Here is a 20,648-nt window from a genome sequence, read left to right as displayed (position 1 = left end):
ATGACTGAGATGGATAGTACCCTTGGAAGGTAGAGAGGGAGTGTACAGGTGTGTCTACTGTATGGTATGCTGTGCTGTGATGCGAGTTCTCTTTTGGGAACAGCTTGGAGTCGTCGTTGTGATGCAGGAGCACTCGCTGTGTGAGGGTGTGATGTTGTTCATAGGGTGAGAGGCTATGGATGGTTGTGGCAGCCCTCATCATGGGAGAAAGCTTTTGAATGCAGGACTCATGTGAAAGAGTCTTTTGGTGTGAACAATGGTTGGACTTGTTTGTGGATGCCGAGTAGACAAGAAGCCATGATGCAAGGTCTTTGCACGCTTCAGGTTACCCTTGGAAGGTAGAGAGGGAGTGTACAGGTGTGTCTACTGTATGGTATGCTGTGCTGTGATGCGAGTTCTCTTTTGGGAACAGTTTGGAGTCGTCATTGTGATGCACGAGCACTCGCTGTGTGAGGGTGTGATGTTGTTCATAGGGTGAGAGGCTATGGATGGTTGTGGCAGCCCTCATCATGGGAGAAAGCTTCTCAATGCAGGACTCATGTGAAAGAGTCTTTTGGTGTGAACAATGGTTGGACTTGTTTGTGGATGCCGAGTAGACAAGAAGCCATGATGCAAGGTCTTTGCACGCTTCAGGAGTTCTACTGTGACGGCTGAGTTTCCAGCCTTATTGTAATCAAATCTCTTATAATCAATAAAAGAAATACCACAAGGGGCGCCACTGCGTTTTGGGGCCAATCGGTGTCCGTGTACTGTTTGCATAGGCACTCTAGCTCCCCCTATTTGTTTTCCTTTTTCTAGGTCCTCAAAGGTGTTGAAGTGTTTTGTGTGCAAGTTTGTTTTTGCACCGCCCTTTGGTTTTGTCTAAAGACCGAGGCCGGTTTACAAAGAGTCCTAAGCTCCGTCTTATGCCAAAGCCATGAGACGCCTAGCTGCATGCAAGCCAAGGGCCACACGTGGGTGATAATATCAGCAAGCCGCCCCTCCCCAACTCCCAAATGCCACAGAGAGGGCGAGCGCTTGAGTGTGGACGGTGGAGGGTGCCGTCTCGCCGTCCCACTTATACACACACACACACACACACACACGTGTGTGTGTGTGTATGTGTATGTGCGCGCGCGCATGCGCATGTGTGTGTACACACACACATATACATATATATGTATATGCATACATACATACGTACGTACACATATATATACAAGAATATATACATATACACAAATTTATGTATATACACACACACATATACATATATATGTATATGCATACATACATACGTACGTACACATATATATACAAGAATATATACATATACACAAATTTATGTGTATATAGATCTGTGTGTGTCTAGATACATAAGTGTAGATAAAGGTATCTATATATGTAATTTACATGTATACCTGTTTTTGCGTCTCTTGATTCTATTTTTCCAGCTCCTTGCAGTTCTTCCCATGAGAAAACATAACAAAACCTCAAAACGAACCTAAAAAAATTGGCTCTTCTAGATTGACTTCACAAGATTCTCTTCCACAAGAACAAGTTAAGTAGAATAGGGATAAAGAAAATACCTCACGGATCTTTACAAGAAGTTCATGTGGTGTTGAAACAATATCGCCACGTTTGCTACGGGCGATGGTGTCAGACTTGTCTATCAGCAACTTGCAATATTGTTCCACCTGGAAGGCTGTCATTTTTACTGGTACCCAAAATTCTTTTGGACTTGTTACTTCTGAGCTATCCTGCTTGGATTCATACACAATGTGTTTGCTTACTCTTGCCTTCAAATCCATTAATGTGTCACTATCTTCATGCGAGAAGCGGTCTTTTTCTCTAAGAGGTTCATTTAAATTTGATAGAACTGAAAGGAGATGATGATATTCATCTGCAGTATCCTGTGGCATAAAACAAAATCAAATATTCTTGGCCACGCTCTCTTGTCCCAAAGTGCACAAAGAGAAAAATATAGGATGCTGACCTTGATAGGCTCACTAAAAAGAAGCAAGCGATAAGCAGTAACAAGGTATCGAAGAGATTTGCTGGTCTTGGTTCCTTTCAGCCGTTGACATTCATCAACAATCAGAGCTTCCAGATTCAAACCTTTCAAGTATTCTACATCCTAGTACACAAGACAAGAATTCTATCAGTAGATGACATAACAAGTTATCAGGTCACAAATATTAGCAAACTTAAACCTGTCCAAAATGCATGTAAAGGTAGACACACCTTTTTTCTAAATGCCCATACAAATACCTGCATAGGCGAATACAAATGTACAAGCACCCTTTTACGCATGTATGTTGAGTCTCATCCAAGACTGACCAAGGATCATGTGACGTAGAACACACCTAAAGCAAGGCTTTAGGCTCACCTCCCAGGAATACAGTCCATCAGCGGACTCACCGCCGTGCTGGAAGCCAAAGCTACACCCTACGTAGAGCTCCTCCGCTCCCCCACATCAAGACTTGGTGTCCCATAACACCAGGCCACACCCTGCAGGTGTCCTTGCGGTGAGCAATCCTGCTAGGCCTTAGGCTACGAGTCGGACTAGACCATCGTGTCCTAGAACTATGCCTTGGGTTCACATATATAGGAGCTTGGGCCCTACACTTAGCCCTACTTTTATTACAAGTGCTTTCCCATAGTTCTTTTAATAACTATACCTCCTATTTAAGCCTTCCTTCACTAAGTTTTATGGGATACAACTGAGCAGATGGGTCAAAGGGGCCGCTGCGCCAAGTGGTGTGAAAGGCCTGGCGCCGCAAGATCGCCTCATCCGAGTCGCCCCCGATGCGGTCATACTGTCCTCGCAAGGTGTGAATCAACTCATCCCAAATCGCCCGAACAGTCTCTCCTGGTGGCTCCAGTCTCCCCTCAAAGGCCGTGAAACACCGGGCCCTCTAGGGGAACCAGATGGTGAGGCTGCTGAGGACCTCCCATCATAGATCCCTCTCCTGTGTCAAGTCGGTGGACGAGAAATCTGGTGAAGGAACAAGGCGAGGCTGGCCCCTAATGAATCTGATGGCCTGGCTGTCTTGCTCCATCTCATAGCCCATAGCAGGCCCTGACGAAGTCAACCAAGCAGCGGCACCCCACGTATACATACCCTCTGGAGAGAGGGGGGCCAGAATGCGCAGCATCCGCAGCCAAATCTGTTGCGCCTGAGGGCAGTCCCATAGGCAATGTCTCTGTGTCTCCATAGGATGGCCACATCAGACGCAGGCTGCCGCAAGACCGTTGTAGACAAGCCAGGTGCCAACTGCAGAGCTCCTGTGGGCGACCAGCCACTGGAAAGTCGAGATCCTGCGTGCCTGTCGACTAGCCCAAAGCCTGGTCCAAAAATCCTCCAGAAACTCCTGTGAGAGTCCCTGTAGCCGCCAGTGCCCCGATGCAGCTGGAGAGACCATCCTCCTCGCCGTCAAAATATGTCGCCCCAACCGAACAGTATACTGGAAAAAGGTGATCTCTGTGGCCTCAAGGGATGCATAAGGATCATGCCACTCGTACTCGCCAAGATCCCACTAGAGCCGGGCCAAAGGGCGCGTTGCATATGCCCATATGTGCCAATCGGAGTCCACATCTGCAGGGTCTGGGTCAATATGCCACTTCCGAGAAGCAGCGGCCACTACCCGTATCCTCTGAAAGATGCACTCTGCAACCAAAGGCGACTCCACCTCCACTCTCTGCAATCTGCCCTCATCCTGGATCTCATAGTAGAGGCATCTGCCATCCTCAGTGCAAGCTCTGACAGCAATCAGGATCTCCAACTGTGTAAAGGCTCCCATCCACCATGGGGCCACTGGCTCGAGAGGCGTGAACCACTCCTCTGTGAGTGCCTCCTGAATGTCATCCCTCATAATCAACCCCCCTCTGAAGTGACTCAGCCTCTCCACCTGGATCTCCACTGGGAGACTGCAGAGGCCTCCCAGTCTCCAAAACTACGTGCTGGGCCTGCCGCCAATGGTCCCCAAGCTAGACGAGGCTGAGAACCCAGCATATGACCCTGCTCTGTGCGAACCGCCGCTGGGCTCCAGATGGGCGGCTGTCTGGCCCGCTCCTCATCACAAGAAGGAGGTCTCTGAGAGAGTCCCGGTCTCAGCAACTCCCAAGCTCTCAGGATGCTCAAGGCAAATCTGTCCTCCCATCCTCTACTGAGGCCTGTCCTCCTCATCTCTATGAAGATCCATCGTATCTCTCGTGCCCAAGTGCCCCCTGCTGGGGGAGCCCGAGCCTGCAGCCGCTGCAAAAGAAGCTCTTTCCAAGGCTCAACGCTTGGAAGCAGCCCCCGAACAATAAGCTTCCCCAATAAGGCTCTACTCTGATCAACTCGATCTATAATGCCCAAGCCTCCCTGGCCAACGGAAGTGTAATAACTGCCCAAGCAACCTTAGCCCGGGCTCGCTGACCATCCCGCCCAGACCAAAGAAAGTTCCTGATCAGCCTCTGTACCTGGCTGATGCAAGAGCTCGAGAAGATCCAGCAAGACGTGATGTACCACATGGTCGCTAAAAGCACCTGATTTGCCACCACCACCCTCCCAGCCAAGGAGAGCCGAGCTGTACTCCAATACAAAAGTTTCTTCCGAATGCTCAGAAATGACAAATCTAGTCCAATCTGGCATCCCAAATACCGCACTGCTGTGCCAGGAGGAATCCATCTAAAACCCGAGTGTGGGCTCCATACCGGAGTGGGAGCGCTACTGATCCAAAAGGCCACTGTCTTGCGCCAATTGATCAATGCTTTCAAAGCTGCACTAAAAACCTGGAGCGACTGCTCTGCCCGCTGAAGATTGGCCTCATGGCCATGCAAAAATAAACCCGTGTCATCTGCAAACTCAGCATCGAGCAGGTCCTCCCTCCGAACTGGGAGCTGGAGTCCTCTCAAACCAACCTCCTCTGCCGTCAGATACATACTCATAGCCTCCGCAAAGAAGAGAAAAAGAAAGGGGACGAGAGGACACCCCTGATGACGGACTGATCTGGTCAACTCAAAACTCAGCCCCCGTCCTCCTGAAATCAGCACCTCGCTACGAGCTGTGGAGTATAGAGCCGCCACCCCTCGGATCCAAACTGGCTCAAAGCCCAGGCGAAGCATAGTGCGCTCTAAGAAACCCCAATCAACTCTATCCTATGCCTTCTCAAAATCGAGCAGCATCACGACCAAGTCCTCACCAAGAAATCTAGCTCGGGCCGTCGCCTCCCAGAATGTGAAAATGTTGTCAAGGATACTGCGCTCCTTGACGAATCCTGTCTGGGTAGCATGAATCAACTCCCCCAGGAAGGGCTGCATCCTCAAACTCAAGGGCTTTGCTAAGACCTTGTATACAGTGTTGAGGATCGTAATAGGTCTCCAATGCCGAATATCATCTGATACTCCCTCCCCCTTGGGGATGAGAAAGATCAAGCCCTCTGAAAAGCTCTGTGGCATCACCCCAGTGTCCAAAACATACTGAAAGCCCCTGCGGAGGCCTGGCCCCAAAAGGTCCCAATAGCGCATAAAAAAGGCAGGCGTCAATCCGTCCTCCCTGGGGCAACTATGGCGCGGAAGGACCCTCAAGGCCTCAGCAAGCTCAACCTCTGAAAGAGGCTCACCCAGAACTGTACGCATACGATCTGTGACCCTCCTCTGCACATGGGCCCACACAGTCTGTCTGCAAGCATCCCGAGCCTCAGTGGCTAGCTCCGCTGAAAGCAGGTCTCTATAGAACTCAGTGGCAATGGCTATGATCTCCCCGGGCTCAATGGCTACCGAACCGTCCGGTCTCCCAAGCTGGCGGACTCCTGCTCGAGCATGGCGAGGTCCAGTAATCTCAAAAAACTCGCCAGTCACCCTATCACCAAGCTGCGTCCACTGAGAGGCCTGGCGATGATAGTAAGACTCATGTCTCTGCTCCTCTGCCTCTCTAACCTCCTGGCGTGCCTGGCTCAGCTGGGACGCCACCCACTCACATGTAGGCTGCTGCTCCTGCAGGCGCTGAAGCGAAGCAAGGCTACGTCTCAGCCGCTAGCCGCTGCTCCCGCTCGCGAGTCTCTCCCAGCTGTGTCAAGGCTGCAGCGTGCAAAAAAGAGCTGAGCTCGATGAGTCCCTAGGTACACTGGCCTGCTACATCCTGGTCAGAGCTCTGACTATCATGCCATATCCTCTCAATGTCCTCAACGAGACAAGGATCTGTAAGTACCCTCTCTGGGATCCTCAACTGCAAGCTGGTCTCACGTGTCCTCTCCTCAAGTGTCAAAATAACTGGCGCATGGTCTGAAAAAGAGGTGCCAGCAAGAATGCCAACGGAGCCCCCACGCTCCCCTAACCTGTCGCCCACATAGAAGCGATCAATCCGTGATAGATTAGTCCCTCCCTGCCGGCGATCCGACCGAGAGAAACTAAGACTGTCCTCAGAGCGGGAGAAGGCCTCATGCTGCCATGCATCAGTGATCCTCAGTGACATGCAAAATCGCTCCCAAACTACAAGCTCCGTGCTGTGCACTGTAACATGACTGCCTCCCACTCTATCGGTCGGGTCCTCAAGCATGGTGAAGTCTCCCCCGACACACCAATATGCGGCCTCTGGCAATGCATCCATAACCTGAGCCCAGAACTTTGCTCTGGCACTAGCATGGTTGGGCGCATAGACATTGAGCACGCCAAAGAGCTCATCATGCATCCTCAGAATGACATACTGTGCTCTACCAGGCACAATGATCCCGCGATCCACAATGGCCTGCCGGCCATACATCCGCAATGACCATACATACTCCTCCCTGCCCACCCAAGGGGCCAAACCCTGCAGACCAAAAGGTGTCCCATCTACCAGGCATCACCAAACCATATCTCCCGATCCTGCTCTCACCCAAATGGTGCTCCTGCATCATCAAAATATAAATGCTGCCCCCAACCAGGCATATCTGAAGCTCCTGCCTCAAGCAGCCACGATAACGTATATAATGTGCACCGCCAAGGCCCTGTACATTCCATGAGATGATCCTCATGGATGACCTGCTGAGGTGGATGCTGTCTCAGCTGTACGGCGGGCCTTCGCTAGCAGCTTGGAGGGAAAATAGTCCCCATCCGAGCGGCTACAAATCTGCCCACCCGGTGTGCTGCAAGAATCTCGGATCAGGCGCCAGTGGCTGTGTCCCATGGCGACTGCCTCCCGCTCAGACAGAGCAACCTCGTGTATGCATACATATCCAGGGTCGCGTGCTACGTCTGCCACTAGACGAACCACCAAATGTCGAATCCCTGAGGCATCCACACTCCCTGGATCAAATAAAAAATGAGCCAACTCCCATAGTCGGCCTATCACATCTGTCACCTCCAGATCGCTCACATGGTGAGAAAACTCAACTCCCTCAGTCTTCCAGGTGCTAAGAGCGAGATCCAGAGTCCACTCCCGGTCGCGAGGGCCACAAAGAGGGAATGAGAAGGCCACCGCTGAATCAAGTGCCTCCTCCCCGCGGGCCGGAGGTATCACTACATGAACTCTGATGGGTGCTGGCTCATGGGGGCCCTCTGCTCCAAAAAGCCATGTGAAGGAGTAATCAAAAGCCTTCGAACGCTGTCTGGTGTCGAGACGACTCAGCCGACTGCGGATAGAGGATATCCGTGAAGCCCGAATCAGCATGGTAAGTCTCCTCTGTGGTGCTCGAGCAAGGTCGGTGCTCAATGTCCTCCGGACTGCAGGTGAACGCCAGGGGACTGCCAGGGCCTCCCGGGGAGCTGAGGCGAGCGGGGGGGGAGGGGGGAGGGGGTGGAGAAGGAGCCGCTACCGAAACCGGAGCGGGGACGGGAGGAGGCGAGGATGGAAGCGAGGCGGTAGGGGGGGGGACGGGGGAGGGGGGGTGGGGGCGAAGGAGGGGGTGCTGGCATCTCCTGGTCCTCAGTCGGCGCTGGGGTCTCCTCCTGGAGGGAAGCAAAGCTATTCCTCACGGGAACCCAGTGATGCTAAGACTGTGGCTGCTGCTACTGCATCGGTCTCTGGGCGTGCTGCTGTGGCTGTCTCCTTTGACGGCGCCCTTGTCCACGCTGCCACTCCGAGGTCTCAGTGGGCTAGGCAGGTGTCCCGAAGGCTGCCTGCCGAGCCGCATCTGCGGGCGGGCCATCAGGGGCTGCTGCTGCTGCGGTGAGGGTCGGGGTCTCCTGCGAGGGCAGGCCTTGGCCAGGTGGCCGACCTGCCTGCAAATAAAGCACTGGTTCGGGAGCCCCGAGAACTCCACTCTCTGATCAATCCATCCCCCCCCTTATCCTGGGTAGCTGAATGACCTTCGGAAGGGAGGAGATGTCAGGAACCAAAACTCTGACCGAAGGTAGCCCAGCTGCTCTAGCCACCACTGAAGCGACTGTGGGGCCAGTCTCAAGCACCGAGCCCACCAATGCTCCTAGCCTCGAAAGGAGCGGAAGGTACTTACGGCGGAGTCCAGGGAAGCAAACTGTAACATGGAAAAGCCGCTCTCCCTGCTCGGCCGCTACTGGGTCAAAGCCATGCTGCCAAGGTCTGAAGAATGCCCGAGCTCCCTTGATGTCAAGGGGACTCATGGCAAGGACCTGGGCCACGCTCTGGGCTGTCTCGAACTCGATCTGGTTGTGTCCACGGCCCAATAGCTGAACGTCCAGGATCTTGCCCACATCTGCAAGAAGGCGGGCCTGGAGAAGATCCCGGATCTCCCCTCTGCTAGCGCGAGTGCCGACTATACGGCAGATGGTGGAATGTGCCTGGAGGCGTTCCACCTCTACAGCGAGGCTCGCTTCCTCTTCTGGCGAAAGAGAAAGCCTGATGGGGGTATCCTCGGGGGCGAGCGAGGGGGCTGCGGAAGAGTCCCTCTGAGGTGGGGCGGGAGGAGCCTCCATCAGAGTCTGAAGCTATGGCGAAGGCGGAGCAAATGCGGAGAGGCCTGCAAGAACCGAGCTGCACACAAAGGGGCGGAGGGCGAAGACAGAAGAAAGAAACCCCCAGGGGGCGGAAAAAACCAAAAAGAAGGGGAGGGGGGGTAAGGCGGCGAAAGAAGAGCCCTAGGGGGGGGGGGGGGGGGGGGGCAGCGCGAAAGGGGGGTGGGGGGAGAGAGAGGGCTGGCGGAGGGGGGGGGGGGGCAAGGGGCGCTGAAGAGGGGAGGGGGGCGCGAAGGCGAGGAGATGGGGGTGGGGCGGCGGGCGCTTCAGCGAAGGAACACCAGGCGGAGTAGGGGCGCACAAACGAGGGCAGGCGGGGGGGGGGGGGGGGGGGGGGGGGCAAGGGGCGCGTGGGCGTATAGGGGGAAAAGGCGTGCAGGCAGCGCGAGCAGGGGTGAAGGGCGGGAGCTTCAGCGAGCAGTTCAAGACCTTGCTCTTGGAATGCCGCATGACTTTGATTTTATCTTTGGATGACTTGTATTGTTTGCCTCCACAATGCTTGAGATTTCTGCCTGTGTTCTCCATGGGGCCGGGGACACCTTGGCACCTTGTAAACGTGTATGTGCACGCCTGTTTGGGACTGACAGGTGGTCTACATGTGTTTTGCAGGTGGTAAGTGTACCCAAAAACCCAATTTACTGCTTTATGGTTTCATATACTAATAATTATGGGTACAGGTTCACACACTTATAAGTGGCCGGACAACTTATAAGGTATTCACACTGGGCAGGACTTTTTTAATACATGTGGTAGCCATAAGGTGGGCACCGGGCTAGATTTGAACCAACTGATGGGAGGTGCCCCCTTTTGGACCAGAAAAGCACATGTGTAGGCTATTTTCAGCAGGAAGCCATATTATGGGAGAAAAACTCCAATTCTGGGGTAGGCACCTGCTTTTCCTGGTGCATGGGAGCTAGTCGACTGCTTCTACAGGCTGTTTACAGCCTTCTACTACGACAAAAACGTAACAGGTGCACGGGAGGTGCTGGCCGACCCCTTCTGCATGTTCCCCACTGCTAGCCGGCTAAATTACAGCTTGAACACAGGCTGGACAGATCATAAAAACAAAGAGGAAGAGCTGGTCGAGTACATCTGGACAGTTTTCCTTCGGACCGGAGGCTTGCAGGCTTGCGTACTGCTACAGGTTGCATCCTCCTATGGCTACTAAGGGCTGATCGACTATTGTAAACAGCCCCTCATGGCTGGTCAACCTGTCCTGTGAGGGAGCCATACAGGAGGAAGGTGAAGATACAGGGTTGTTCCGGGTTGATCCGGGAGTGCTATCGGCTGTCCATAGTTGTCCTGCATGTGCTTGATGTCGGAAGTGCCTTCTTGTGTTGAGAATTGTCAACAAAATTCTGCATATGTTTTTGTTTTGCTTTCATATTGTACCGGAGGAGACAGGTGCTAGCCACTGGAGAATCCTTGGGCACCCGTGAAGTTGTATTTGGAAGCAGGCTCCTTTTTGGTAATCGGGGGGGGGGGGGGGGCGGGGGTGTCAGCCCATCTTCTGGCTCCTAGTGTGGTGTACTGTGCAAATTTGTCATCTCTTTTTGTCTGGCATGCTCATATGTATTTTCAGTTTTCATGATTGCAAAGATTTTCCGTGTTTAGTTGCAAAGATTTTCCGTGTTTAGTTGCACATTGGTATCAGAGCTTGGCTTTCTATACAGTTGTACTTGATATGATGCTAGATATGGCTGTAAGAAGTCATTATCCGTGAGAGAAGGTTGGGATTCTGAGGTACCCCTCATCTTATTGTCGCACTTCGAAAGAGGTTACTTTTGGTTTAAGCGGCAGTGAGCCAATGGAAAGACTTCGTGGCCCTCTTGTCTACGTAGGGGCACAGTTGCACCCTTGCAATGAATTTGGTAACATACTTGGGGAACTGGTAGAGAGTGATTCCGGGGCACAGAAATATCTTTTCTTTCTGAGAAGTTGGAAGATAAATTATGGCCAGCCAGTTAGATCATTCTGTGGAGGACTCTATCACCCGTACTCATTGCATGCGGGAAGAAGATAGAGACAGGGATCATGTTGGGATTTTGGCGGATAACGATCAACCGTTGTCTGCCAGGGCTGAGGATAACGATCAACCGTTGTCTGCCAGGGCTGAGGATCAGCAGGATATTGATGCCTTGATGAATGAGCTTGAAGAGCTCCGTGCTTTGCAAAGAGATCCTGATGTACAGAGGGGTCATTGAATCAAAGTCTCATGTCAAGGCTGATGTGGTTACTTTTGATGCAATTGCCCAACATATGGGAATCGACAAACCTCGGGAGTTGGCTGTTGGTTATTTAAAAAGCCGTGGCGATGTTGTTTCCAATGATGACGGCAAGTGGGTCTTCACACGGCAGCCTTGCAGGCTATCTCGTGAAGGGAACTCCGATAATGATGTGAGAGGGCATGCAACCCGCACCAGTGATGTGAGAGGGTATGCAACCCGAGCAAGTGATGTAAGTGGACATGCAGCCCAAGCAAGTGTTTTAAGGGGGCTTGCAACCCATGCAACAGATATGAGGAGGCATGCAGCCCAAGGAGGAGATGTACATCAACATGCCGCTCGTGGGGATGATGAGGGGTTTTTAGCCCATTTGAGAGATGCAGAAGATCTTCATGCATTGTCGGTGGTGTCTCCACCTTCTAGGTATGTTCCTGCTCCTAAAGTTCCATCCAGAGTGGAAGGTGTTGAACGGGAAATCAGCCCTAGATCAAGGCACCGTCGCATGACGAGGAGTATGATGTATTAGAGCGTCGGGATGCTCGTCATAGCCAAAAGGCCAAAGAGTTCAAGTCATGGGACAAGGACATCAAATTCGAGAGCTATAATGGAAAGTTGGATACTACCAAGGCACTTGCTTTCATAAGGCAATTTAAAATAGCCTTTTGCACTAAGGAAATTTTCGAGAAATCTATGCTCAAGCATGTGGGTATGCATCTTAAAGAGATTGCAAGTGATTGGTGGCTGGCAAAGCTTTTGGATAGGACAATTGCCCATACATGGAGTGCTTTCAAAGAGCAATTTTATGATCAGTTCCTTCCTCCTCACTTCGAGAAGGATGTACGAAAGGCATGGAATTGGCTAACACATGATGAAGGCGAATCCCTTATGTTTCAAAGTTGTGGCGGATTCTTCTAAAAGTCACACCTTTCTGAACGATTAGTGAGGACGAGAAGAAAAGAAGGTTTGAGTCAGGGCTGCAATGAATCATTCAAGAAAGCCTTGCAGTGTATCCCCACAACACCTTACAGGAGCTCATATACTCGGCCACTATTTCTAAAGAGTTGCATGGTAAGGGAGCGTCAAAAAGGCAAGAATTCAGCTCATACGAGGGAAAATTCAGAGCTGGAAATGAGCAGAAAAAGGGTGGACAACCACCTAAGTTTATGCCTAATCATAGTCACCAAAAAACCCGTTTTGGTCTAGCAAAACGTTTCTACAAAACCTTCAAAACCTTGACAAAACGTTTTGTTCACTTTTAAAAAGTCTTTTTCTCTCACCAAAAACGCGTGCGACTGTCGACTGCCCCCGATTCGCCCGTCGCGCGCTTCTGTCACCGCCTCACCTTCACGCGAGTCTGCTGTAAGTTCCCACGCTGTTGCGCCCAGGCCTCACATCTACCCACGCTGGAGACCCAACGCCCCACATCTGCGCCTTGTGCCCCTTGCTGCCGACTGCTGCCCCCTGTGCCTTCTAAGCAATGAGCACTTGCCATTGCTGCCCCCTCTTCTCCTCCCCCTCCTCCTCCTCACCCTCTTTACCATGATCTTCTCTTTCCTTTCTCTTCCCTCTACTATGTATATATATATTAAAATTTCACACACACACACACACACACACACACACACACACACACACACACACATATATATATATATATATATTTCCAAAACTTGCGGTTTGTAGGTGATGGACGAAACCTTTCGAAAAAAAACCTTCAAAACTTGAAACGTTTCAAAACTCGACAACGTTTCTGGTGACTATGTGCCTAATGAGTCCAAGGATGCAAAAGGGGGCTCAAAAAAGAAGCTGGGGGGGTAAAAAGGACGATTCTAGGCTGTCCAGACAGCATATTTTTTATTGCATGAGAGAGGGGAAGTGCTTCACATATGGGAGCAAAGATCACATGAAAGCTCAATGACCCCAAAATCTCAAAAAGAATAATGTGCACTATGCCAAACCGAGTGTAAATGTTATACCCGATGTTCAGGGTAACACTGCACATGAACCAAAGAGCAGAATCTTATGGAAAGCTTGGGGCAAGTTAAATGACCAACCAACTTTATTCCTTTTTTACGATGCCTCAACAGATAACTTCATATCCATATAGATGGCTGCTGCTCTTGGGTTAAAAGCCCAAGGAATTGGGCATGGACTTTCATGCAGATGCTGCCTTTGAGAGCAAGGAAGTTAAGGTCACTCTCATCATTGGGAAGCTTCGCATACAGATACACGGATATTTGGATCATGAAGACTTCCTCGTGGCACCACTTACGGGATGTGATGTGATACTTGGCTTGACTTGGCATTATTGTTTGGATCCCAAGATTTTGCACAAAGAAAAAAAGGTTATGTTTACTCATAGGGATAGGGGAGCTTATATTGATGTGGGTACTACTGAGAGTCAGAAAGTCAAGTTGACAAACACAAGACACCTGGTTTTCTTCAGGCCTTACTCATTCCACAGGAACCATGGGAAAACATTGCTATGGATTTCCTTATGGATTTGCCGTAATCGGCACATGGAAATGATGTTATATGAACTATTATAGATCGTTTTAGCAAATAAGCACATTTTATCCCTGTGAGGGAAACAATCAAGCCAGAGCACATGGCAATGTTGTTCTTAGCTCAGACTTTCAAACATCATGGCATGCCCAAGTCTATTATGGGGGATAGAGATCCTTGGACTACCAGTTTATTTTGGCGGGCATTGTTTGATAATATGGGCACAAAGCTGAGTTTTTCATCAGCTTATCATCCTCAAACGGATGGTCAGAGTGAAATTGCAAATTTACGTGTGCTTGATTTGCTCAAGTGTTATGTAGTTAAGCAGAAGTCAGATTGGGAAAAGTATTTGCCATTGGTTGAGTTTGCATACAATAACACAGTGCATTCTTCAACTGATAAGACTCCATTTGAGATAGTCTATGCTATCTTGGAGATCTTTTGTATTTATGTTCTGGGAAGGTTCCGGAAGGATCATGAGCCCTGGACATTTTATCGGATACAACTGCGCAGATGGGTGTTTCTTCCAGTCTAGCTGCACTCATGTGTTTGCATGACTTTGATTTTATCTTTGGACGACTTGTATTGTTTGCCTGGACAATGGTTGAGATTTTTGCATGCGTTGTCCATGGGACCGGGGACATCTGGGCACCCTGTGGACGTGTATGTGCACACCTGTTTGGGACTGAGAGGTGGTGGTACAGGTTCACATACACTTATAAGTGGCCAGACAACTTATAAGGTATTCACACTGGGCAAGACTATTTTAATACATGTGGCAGCGATAAGGTGGGCACCGGGCTAGATTTGAACCAATTGATGGTAGGCGCCCCCTTCTGGACCAAAAAAGCACACGTGTAGGCTATTTTTTGCATGAAGCCATAATATTGGAGAAAAACTCCAATTCTGGGGTAGGCGCCTACTTTTCCTAGTGCATGGGAGCTTGTCGACTGCTTCTACAGGCTGTTTACAGCCTTCTACCGCGAAAAAAATCTAACAGGTGCATGGGAGTTGCTGACGACCGACCCCTTTTGCATGTTCTCCACTGCTGGCCGGCTGATTTACAGCCTGAACAGAGGCTGGACATATCATAATAACACAGAGGAAGAGCTGGTCGAGGTCATATGGGCAGTTCTCCTTCAGACCGGGGGCTTGCAGGCTTGTGTACTGATGCTGGTTGCATCCTTCTGCGGCTACTGAGGGCTGATCGACTATTGTAAATAGCCCCTCATGGCTGGTCGACTTGTTTTGTGAGCCATACAGGATGAAGGTGAAGATACAGGGTAGTTCTGGGCTGATGCGGGAGTGCAATGGGATGTCCATAGTTGCCGTGCATGTGCTCCACGCCGGAAGTGCCTTCTTGTGTTTAGAATTGTTAACAAAATTCTGCATATGTTTTTGTTTTGCTTTCATATTGTACTGGAACAGACAGGTGCTAGCCAGTGGAGAATCTCTAGGCACCCGTGATGTTGTATTTTGAAGCAGACTCTTTTTTGGTAATCTAACCATGGGGGGGGGGGGGGGTCAGCCCATCTTCTGGCCCCTAGCGTAGTGTACTGTGCAGATTTGTCATCTCTTTTTGTATGGCATGCTCATATGTATTTTCAGTTTTCATGATTAATAAGATTTTCCGTGTACAGTTGCCCTTCCGTTTACATGCACTGGTTGTACATAGCCGACTGCAGCTGGTTTCTATTCCTTTCAGCGCTGGCAGTACAGTGGGCTGCTGAGAGTTGGCCGTTCAGAAGTTTTCTTCTCCCTCCTGCTGGCCACCTGCAAAGTGATCACCTGCTGGCTGCTCAGCATCTACTCAGAATCCCTACAATCATACAGTTCTCACACGTGGTTTCAGCCAATGTTCTTGTATTTCACAAATCTGGCCGTGCAACAGGCAGTGCTTGAGGCTGATTTTGGGACTGTTTTTGAAACTATTTTAGACAGCTTTTGGGGCTGTTTGTATCTTGGCTCTAGACTGAGATCCGAGCAAGAGTAGTGTTCATGCTTTGTGGAAAATCCGGTGCTAGTCACACCCGCACCTTGGTTTATTGTAAAAGCTTCTATTTGAATAAATAAGTTCCTACGGGGGGCCAGCCGTTCTGGCTCAGTGAGGTGTTATTATATTTTTTATGGTTCTTCCGCTGTGTTTTTTATGCTCTCTAGTATTTAAAGTGTTAGTCTATTGTTCCAGGTTCCCGATTCTGATGACACCATGACCCCTTAATCCAGGCACAATTAGGCACAAGCTACATAGGTCAGTCTTAGAGCCAGAGGCCAGGTCCTCTTAACCCACTTGGAGAACCCCATCAGATAAGTGCATGTAGTCGACCATAGCATAGGTCTGCAGGTAATGGACGACATGGGCAAGTTAATGTGGATAAAGAAGTTGATGGAAGATGCTTCATCCATTGTCACCTTCTTCACAACAAAGGTGAACGTGCTTGGTATGTTCCGCAAGCATAGCAAGCTAGAGTTAAAGAAGTCGTCATCCACACGCTTTGCCTACGTGTGGCTTTTATTGGAGCGGCTCTATGATGTCAAGTCTTCCCTTCACCAAACGGTGGTCTTGACAATGTGAAATGAATGGGATGAGCACGACTCGGAGGAGAGTAAAGCTATGCAACGGCTTTGCCTAAAGGAGGAGTTTGGCAAGCCATGCGTGCCATCATCATTGCGGTCACGCCCTTCTATAGGGTTTTGCGCATGATGGACATGGAGGGGAGCACCTTGGGGCCTCCTCATTCACTTCATAAGAGAGGCCATTGCGGAGTTGCGCACTTCTCCTTCCATCGACATGGAGAAACATGAAGATTTTTTCGCCATAGTGAAGAAGAGGAGCTGCTTGAGAACCGCGATACTTTCTTGCTGAAAGCATTGCCGAAGGAGCATCATGGGAGTGTTCTTGGAGGAACTCGTTACCTATAAAGACCAAAGAGGGGGGGGGAGCCACATTTGCATTTCACACTTCCTCGAAGAGGGAATCAATGGTGAAGCCTCTCTTTTGGTGGGAGACATTCGGGTATGTCCATAGCCACCTCCAAAAGGTGGCTTTGAGGCTCTTAGCGTAGGATTTCTCTTCGGGTGCATGTGAGAGAAACTAGAGTTCCTACTCACTTATACACACGAAGATACACAATCACTTGAGCGCGCAGCAATTAGAGCGGCTAGTATATTGCCGCGCTAACTTTTGCATGGTGTGTGCCATACACAAGTCGGAATCAACAAGGCACGTATAAGGCTTGTCAAATTGTCATATTGCAATTTGCAATATATTTACTAATATCTATAAAATCTTTAATGTGATTCACTGATTATGTAATTTGTAAATTGTAGGTGAAGGTGGATGCATTCAAGCTGACAGGGGACACTCTTGAAATCGTCCATAAAGAGCAGGATGAGGAGGAGGAGAGGAGAGCTCTAGGCGGTTGATCGACAACTTACTCGTACTCCTCATGGGCGTACACCTAGTGGGAGAGGAGTGCGAGTAGGCACCCGCAGATGCACCATTTGAGGGGGACCGTGTAGACCTACATGCGGCTGGTAGCTCTTGAAGATAAGGATACTCCCCTTGGCTTCTCAATGAGGTCAAAGAGCCCAGGTTTGACAAAAATGGCAACCTCCTTAGCGATGGCAACTTTGACGAGGGCTCATAGGTGCCTGCCCTCTTCTCCTACAAATGATCTCGACAAAAGCTGATGTGGAGATGCCTTCTCCATCTAGGCCCTAGGATTTAGGTTCTAGCCTCTGTCCTCTTATCCATTTTTTATACTCACGTTTTTGTACTTGCGCCTAGCACGCACTACACCGATCTTACGGTCTAACCGGCGGCCGCCCTTAGTACTATGCTTTGTACTTTTGTTTGTAACTTGTTTTTAATGGAATTTTGGCTTGTAACAACCTCTGAGCCTCTATCCTTTCAAATTGATATTCTATAAATTTATAAGTATGTTATAGATAGTCTGATTCATCATGTAGACTTCAACACAACTCCAAAAGAGGTACAAGACAAGCTTGAAAACCTGTTTGACAATAAAATTAACAATTCCAAGGTTTTTCTCAAGCAAACGTTCTTTGGCTCAAAAACCAGTGAAACTATAAATCTGCGGCAACATTTCAACAATTTGGGCTCTCTCATTTCCTAGCCTAAATGCCGAACCAGATGAAGACCACAAGAAAATTGTGCTCTTGTCCAACAATGAAGATTTGACAAAATATGCTAACATCCTAACTTATCTTAGGGGAATAGATACACTTCTTTTGATAACATGAGTGCACCTTTGATAAATGAAGATCGTCCCCTCAAAGAGATGCAAGACAGAGCATTTGACCTTGACAAAGCCATGTTCATAAGGGGAAAAGACAAAAGGGCTGTGAAATACAACTTCTGCATGAAGCTCGGACATTCAAAGGACCGATGCTTCAAGAAGAACAAGAAAAGGTACGTGCAAACTTAGTGGCAGAAAAAGAAGAAGAGGAAGTAGAGGCATCCATAACAATGGAACATGCAGCTAGCGTGATGGACAATCTTTTTTTTAAAGAGGATTTTTTGTTTCTCTACGTCGTACGAGTCAAAGCGTTCTCTGCCCGGAATGTCCCCATGATACATAATCTTGCGTGATTTTTTGTAAGCCTTATTTTTATAAAAGACCCCGCCTTCTCTCATCCCTACTTAGAAACAGGGGTTTTGCTTTGATGTGCTGATGTTAGATCTGACCTCTAAGTCTTTTGCACTTAGCCATGCTTATTAGCCTCTGAGCCTTGTTCATTAGCCTGTAAGCCAATCGTAAGAAACATGTCGAGTTTGTTTACTAGTATTGCAGAACATGGACTATTGAAGGCCATCCTAGTATCTCCACGTTCACTCTGAAGGGGGGTTTGTTGGATATTCGGAGCTTGTGTGTATGAACACCGCTTAATGGTGAATGTGTCAAAGGCTTATAGCCACTAGTTTGTTTATGTATGTGCATACAAGGGCTTATAGCCACTTAAGTGTTTGTGTGTAAGTAGTGATGTCACTGGTATAGCCAAGTGTCATTGGTATACCCAAGTGAATAGAGTGTTGAGAAAGATAAGGTATTTTGCCTATAAAAGCATTGTACCTTGTGAACTTTATATCAGTCAATACAAGCATCTCATTGTACAATGTACTCTACAATTATCAGCTTTCAGTTTGTCTCTTTTGCACACGCATACACCATGGAGGTTCATCATCCTCCATAGCTCCTGGTATGCTGACCCTAAAGCTTAGGGCCTTCAAATGTTAACACCGTGGGAGCCACCACTTCTTGTGCTTCTTGAAGACCAACTTGTCTACTCAAATGAGTAAGTGTTGTCTCAATACCAACGAGACAACCATCCAAGTTTCCAATAGTGGACATGGTGCTTGCGATAGGAACAAGACGTCTATCAAAGTTTTGCATACCCTCGGTGAGGCACTGTTTCCTGTTAGTCATAAAAGCTAAAAGAGTTGGGTTTGTTGATACCATAGTTGTTTGAGGATTCTCTTCAGCCATGATAACAAAAGTGAAAGGTTAAAGAAAAGCAACTAGTTTAGATTAGACACTGAGTACTGATGAAGATTGCCTGCACGAACAACTTAAGAGAGCTTGTGTGTGGCCAACAACGAGGGGTAGGGCCCCTGTTTATAGTTCCCCAAAAAACTTATAAAAGCCAACCTTAGCTTTTCCAAAAAAAAACCTTGAAAAGCTTAGTTTTCTTTAACGACGACGTTAACTAAGTTTTTTTCTTAAGCATAAGTTTTTTTAAAAGAAAACTCTGCTTTGCTTTTACTTGTTTTTTGTTAATCAAAACTAAAACACGTAAGATTTTCTTTAGCCTTAGCTTTTCTTAGTTTCGAAAAGCAGATCGACAGCCTCTTCTTATCTTCCCTACATATCTATTAGGGCCTTTTATTATCTCCCCCACATCTCTCTCTCTCTCTCTCTCTCTCTCTCTCTCTCTCTCTCTCTCTCTCTCTCCACCCTCTTGGTCCAACACCATCACCCCCATCCTCAAAGCCAGAGATCCACTTGATCCTAATAACTACAGGACGATCATGATTGGCCACACATTGGCCAAACTCTATGGATCAGTGCTAGAGGCGGAGCTCAGTTCATTTGCAGAGAGCGAGGGATGTGCAGAGCCTCAAAACAGACTGGCTTTCGGAGGAGCTACTCTACCCTTGACCACATCTTCACCCTCCATGCCATCATCGAGGAGAGTAGAGCACGACACCAGAGAATTTATTGCTGCTTTGTGGATTTCCGCAACGCTTTTGATACTGTACCTTGAGCCCGCCTCTTACACCGTCTACAGGAGATCGGAGTCCCATCTGACATGGTTTGGAGCATCATCGCCCTCTATGAGACCGTCACCGGACGAGTGAGAGCCCTAGGAGGTACATCACAGGAGATTTCCAGCACCATTGGGGTGAAACAGGGCTGCCCTCTCTCACCCACTCTTTTCGGCCTCTACATTGATGAGATCTCGAGCTTCATTAATGGATTAGGCGGGGCTGGTCCCACACTGGCACGCATATTGATCCCCATACTACTTTATGCAGATGACATCGTCGTCCTCTCAGACTCAGCCGAAGGGCTTCAGAGACAGGTGGATGCCTTACATGACTTTTGCACTCAGCGGGACCTCTCTGTTAACCTTGGTAAAAGCAAGGTAATGGTCTTCAATACCTTTCGCCCCGTCACATCCAGATTGAGCTTCACATATAGAGGGGATCCTGTGGAGATTGTCTCATCCTATGTCTACCTTGGTGTCACTTTCAGTGGCCCACGCTTTACCATGCTTCCCGCAACACATGCTAGAGTGACGCGGGGATATGCAGCCTTGAGCTTACTTGAGTGGCGGTGCTTCCAGGCACATTTCCAGGTGCCCAAAACGAAGGGTTGGCTTTTTGACACCCTCGTCACACCAGCCTCGATGTATGGAGTAGCTTTCTGGGGGCAGATTTATCCGATGAGGATTGGCAGCGACTTGAGAGGCCCTAGGTCATGATGTTCTCCCGTATGATCCGCAGCAAACCATCAG

The 20,648-nt window shown here is 49.1% G+C and overlaps 1 protein-coding gene across 3 annotated transcripts in view; it reads right to left on the bottom strand.

Moving 5' to 3' along the window:
- LOC147609093 (uncharacterized) overlaps positions 1–20,648 on the bottom strand; it is a 150,566-nt gene that overhangs the window by 24,737 nt on the left and 105,181 nt on the right. For all 3 annotated transcript variants that reach the window (XM_086788808.1, XM_086788810.1, XM_086788809.1), the window contains 2 exons: positions 1,976–2,116; positions 1,569–1,892 (listed from right to left, as the gene is read on the bottom strand). In XM_086788808.1, coding sequence (XP_086644934.1) covers positions 1,569–1,892; positions 1,976–2,116 — 465 coding nt within the window. The remainder of the gene's footprint in view (positions 1–1,568; positions 1,893–1,975; positions 2,117–20,648) is intronic.

Source organism: Cibotium barometz, chromosome 52 (assembly GCF_041138505.1).
Source record: "Cibotium barometz isolate CiBa-2024 chromosome 52, ASM4113850v1, whole genome shotgun sequence".
Classification (NCBI taxonomy): Eukaryota; Viridiplantae; Streptophyta; class Polypodiopsida; order Cyatheales; family Cibotiaceae; genus Cibotium; species Cibotium barometz.
The sequence above is the reverse complement of the archived record's forward strand: the minus strand, read 5'-3'. Positions and strand labels throughout refer to the sequence as shown.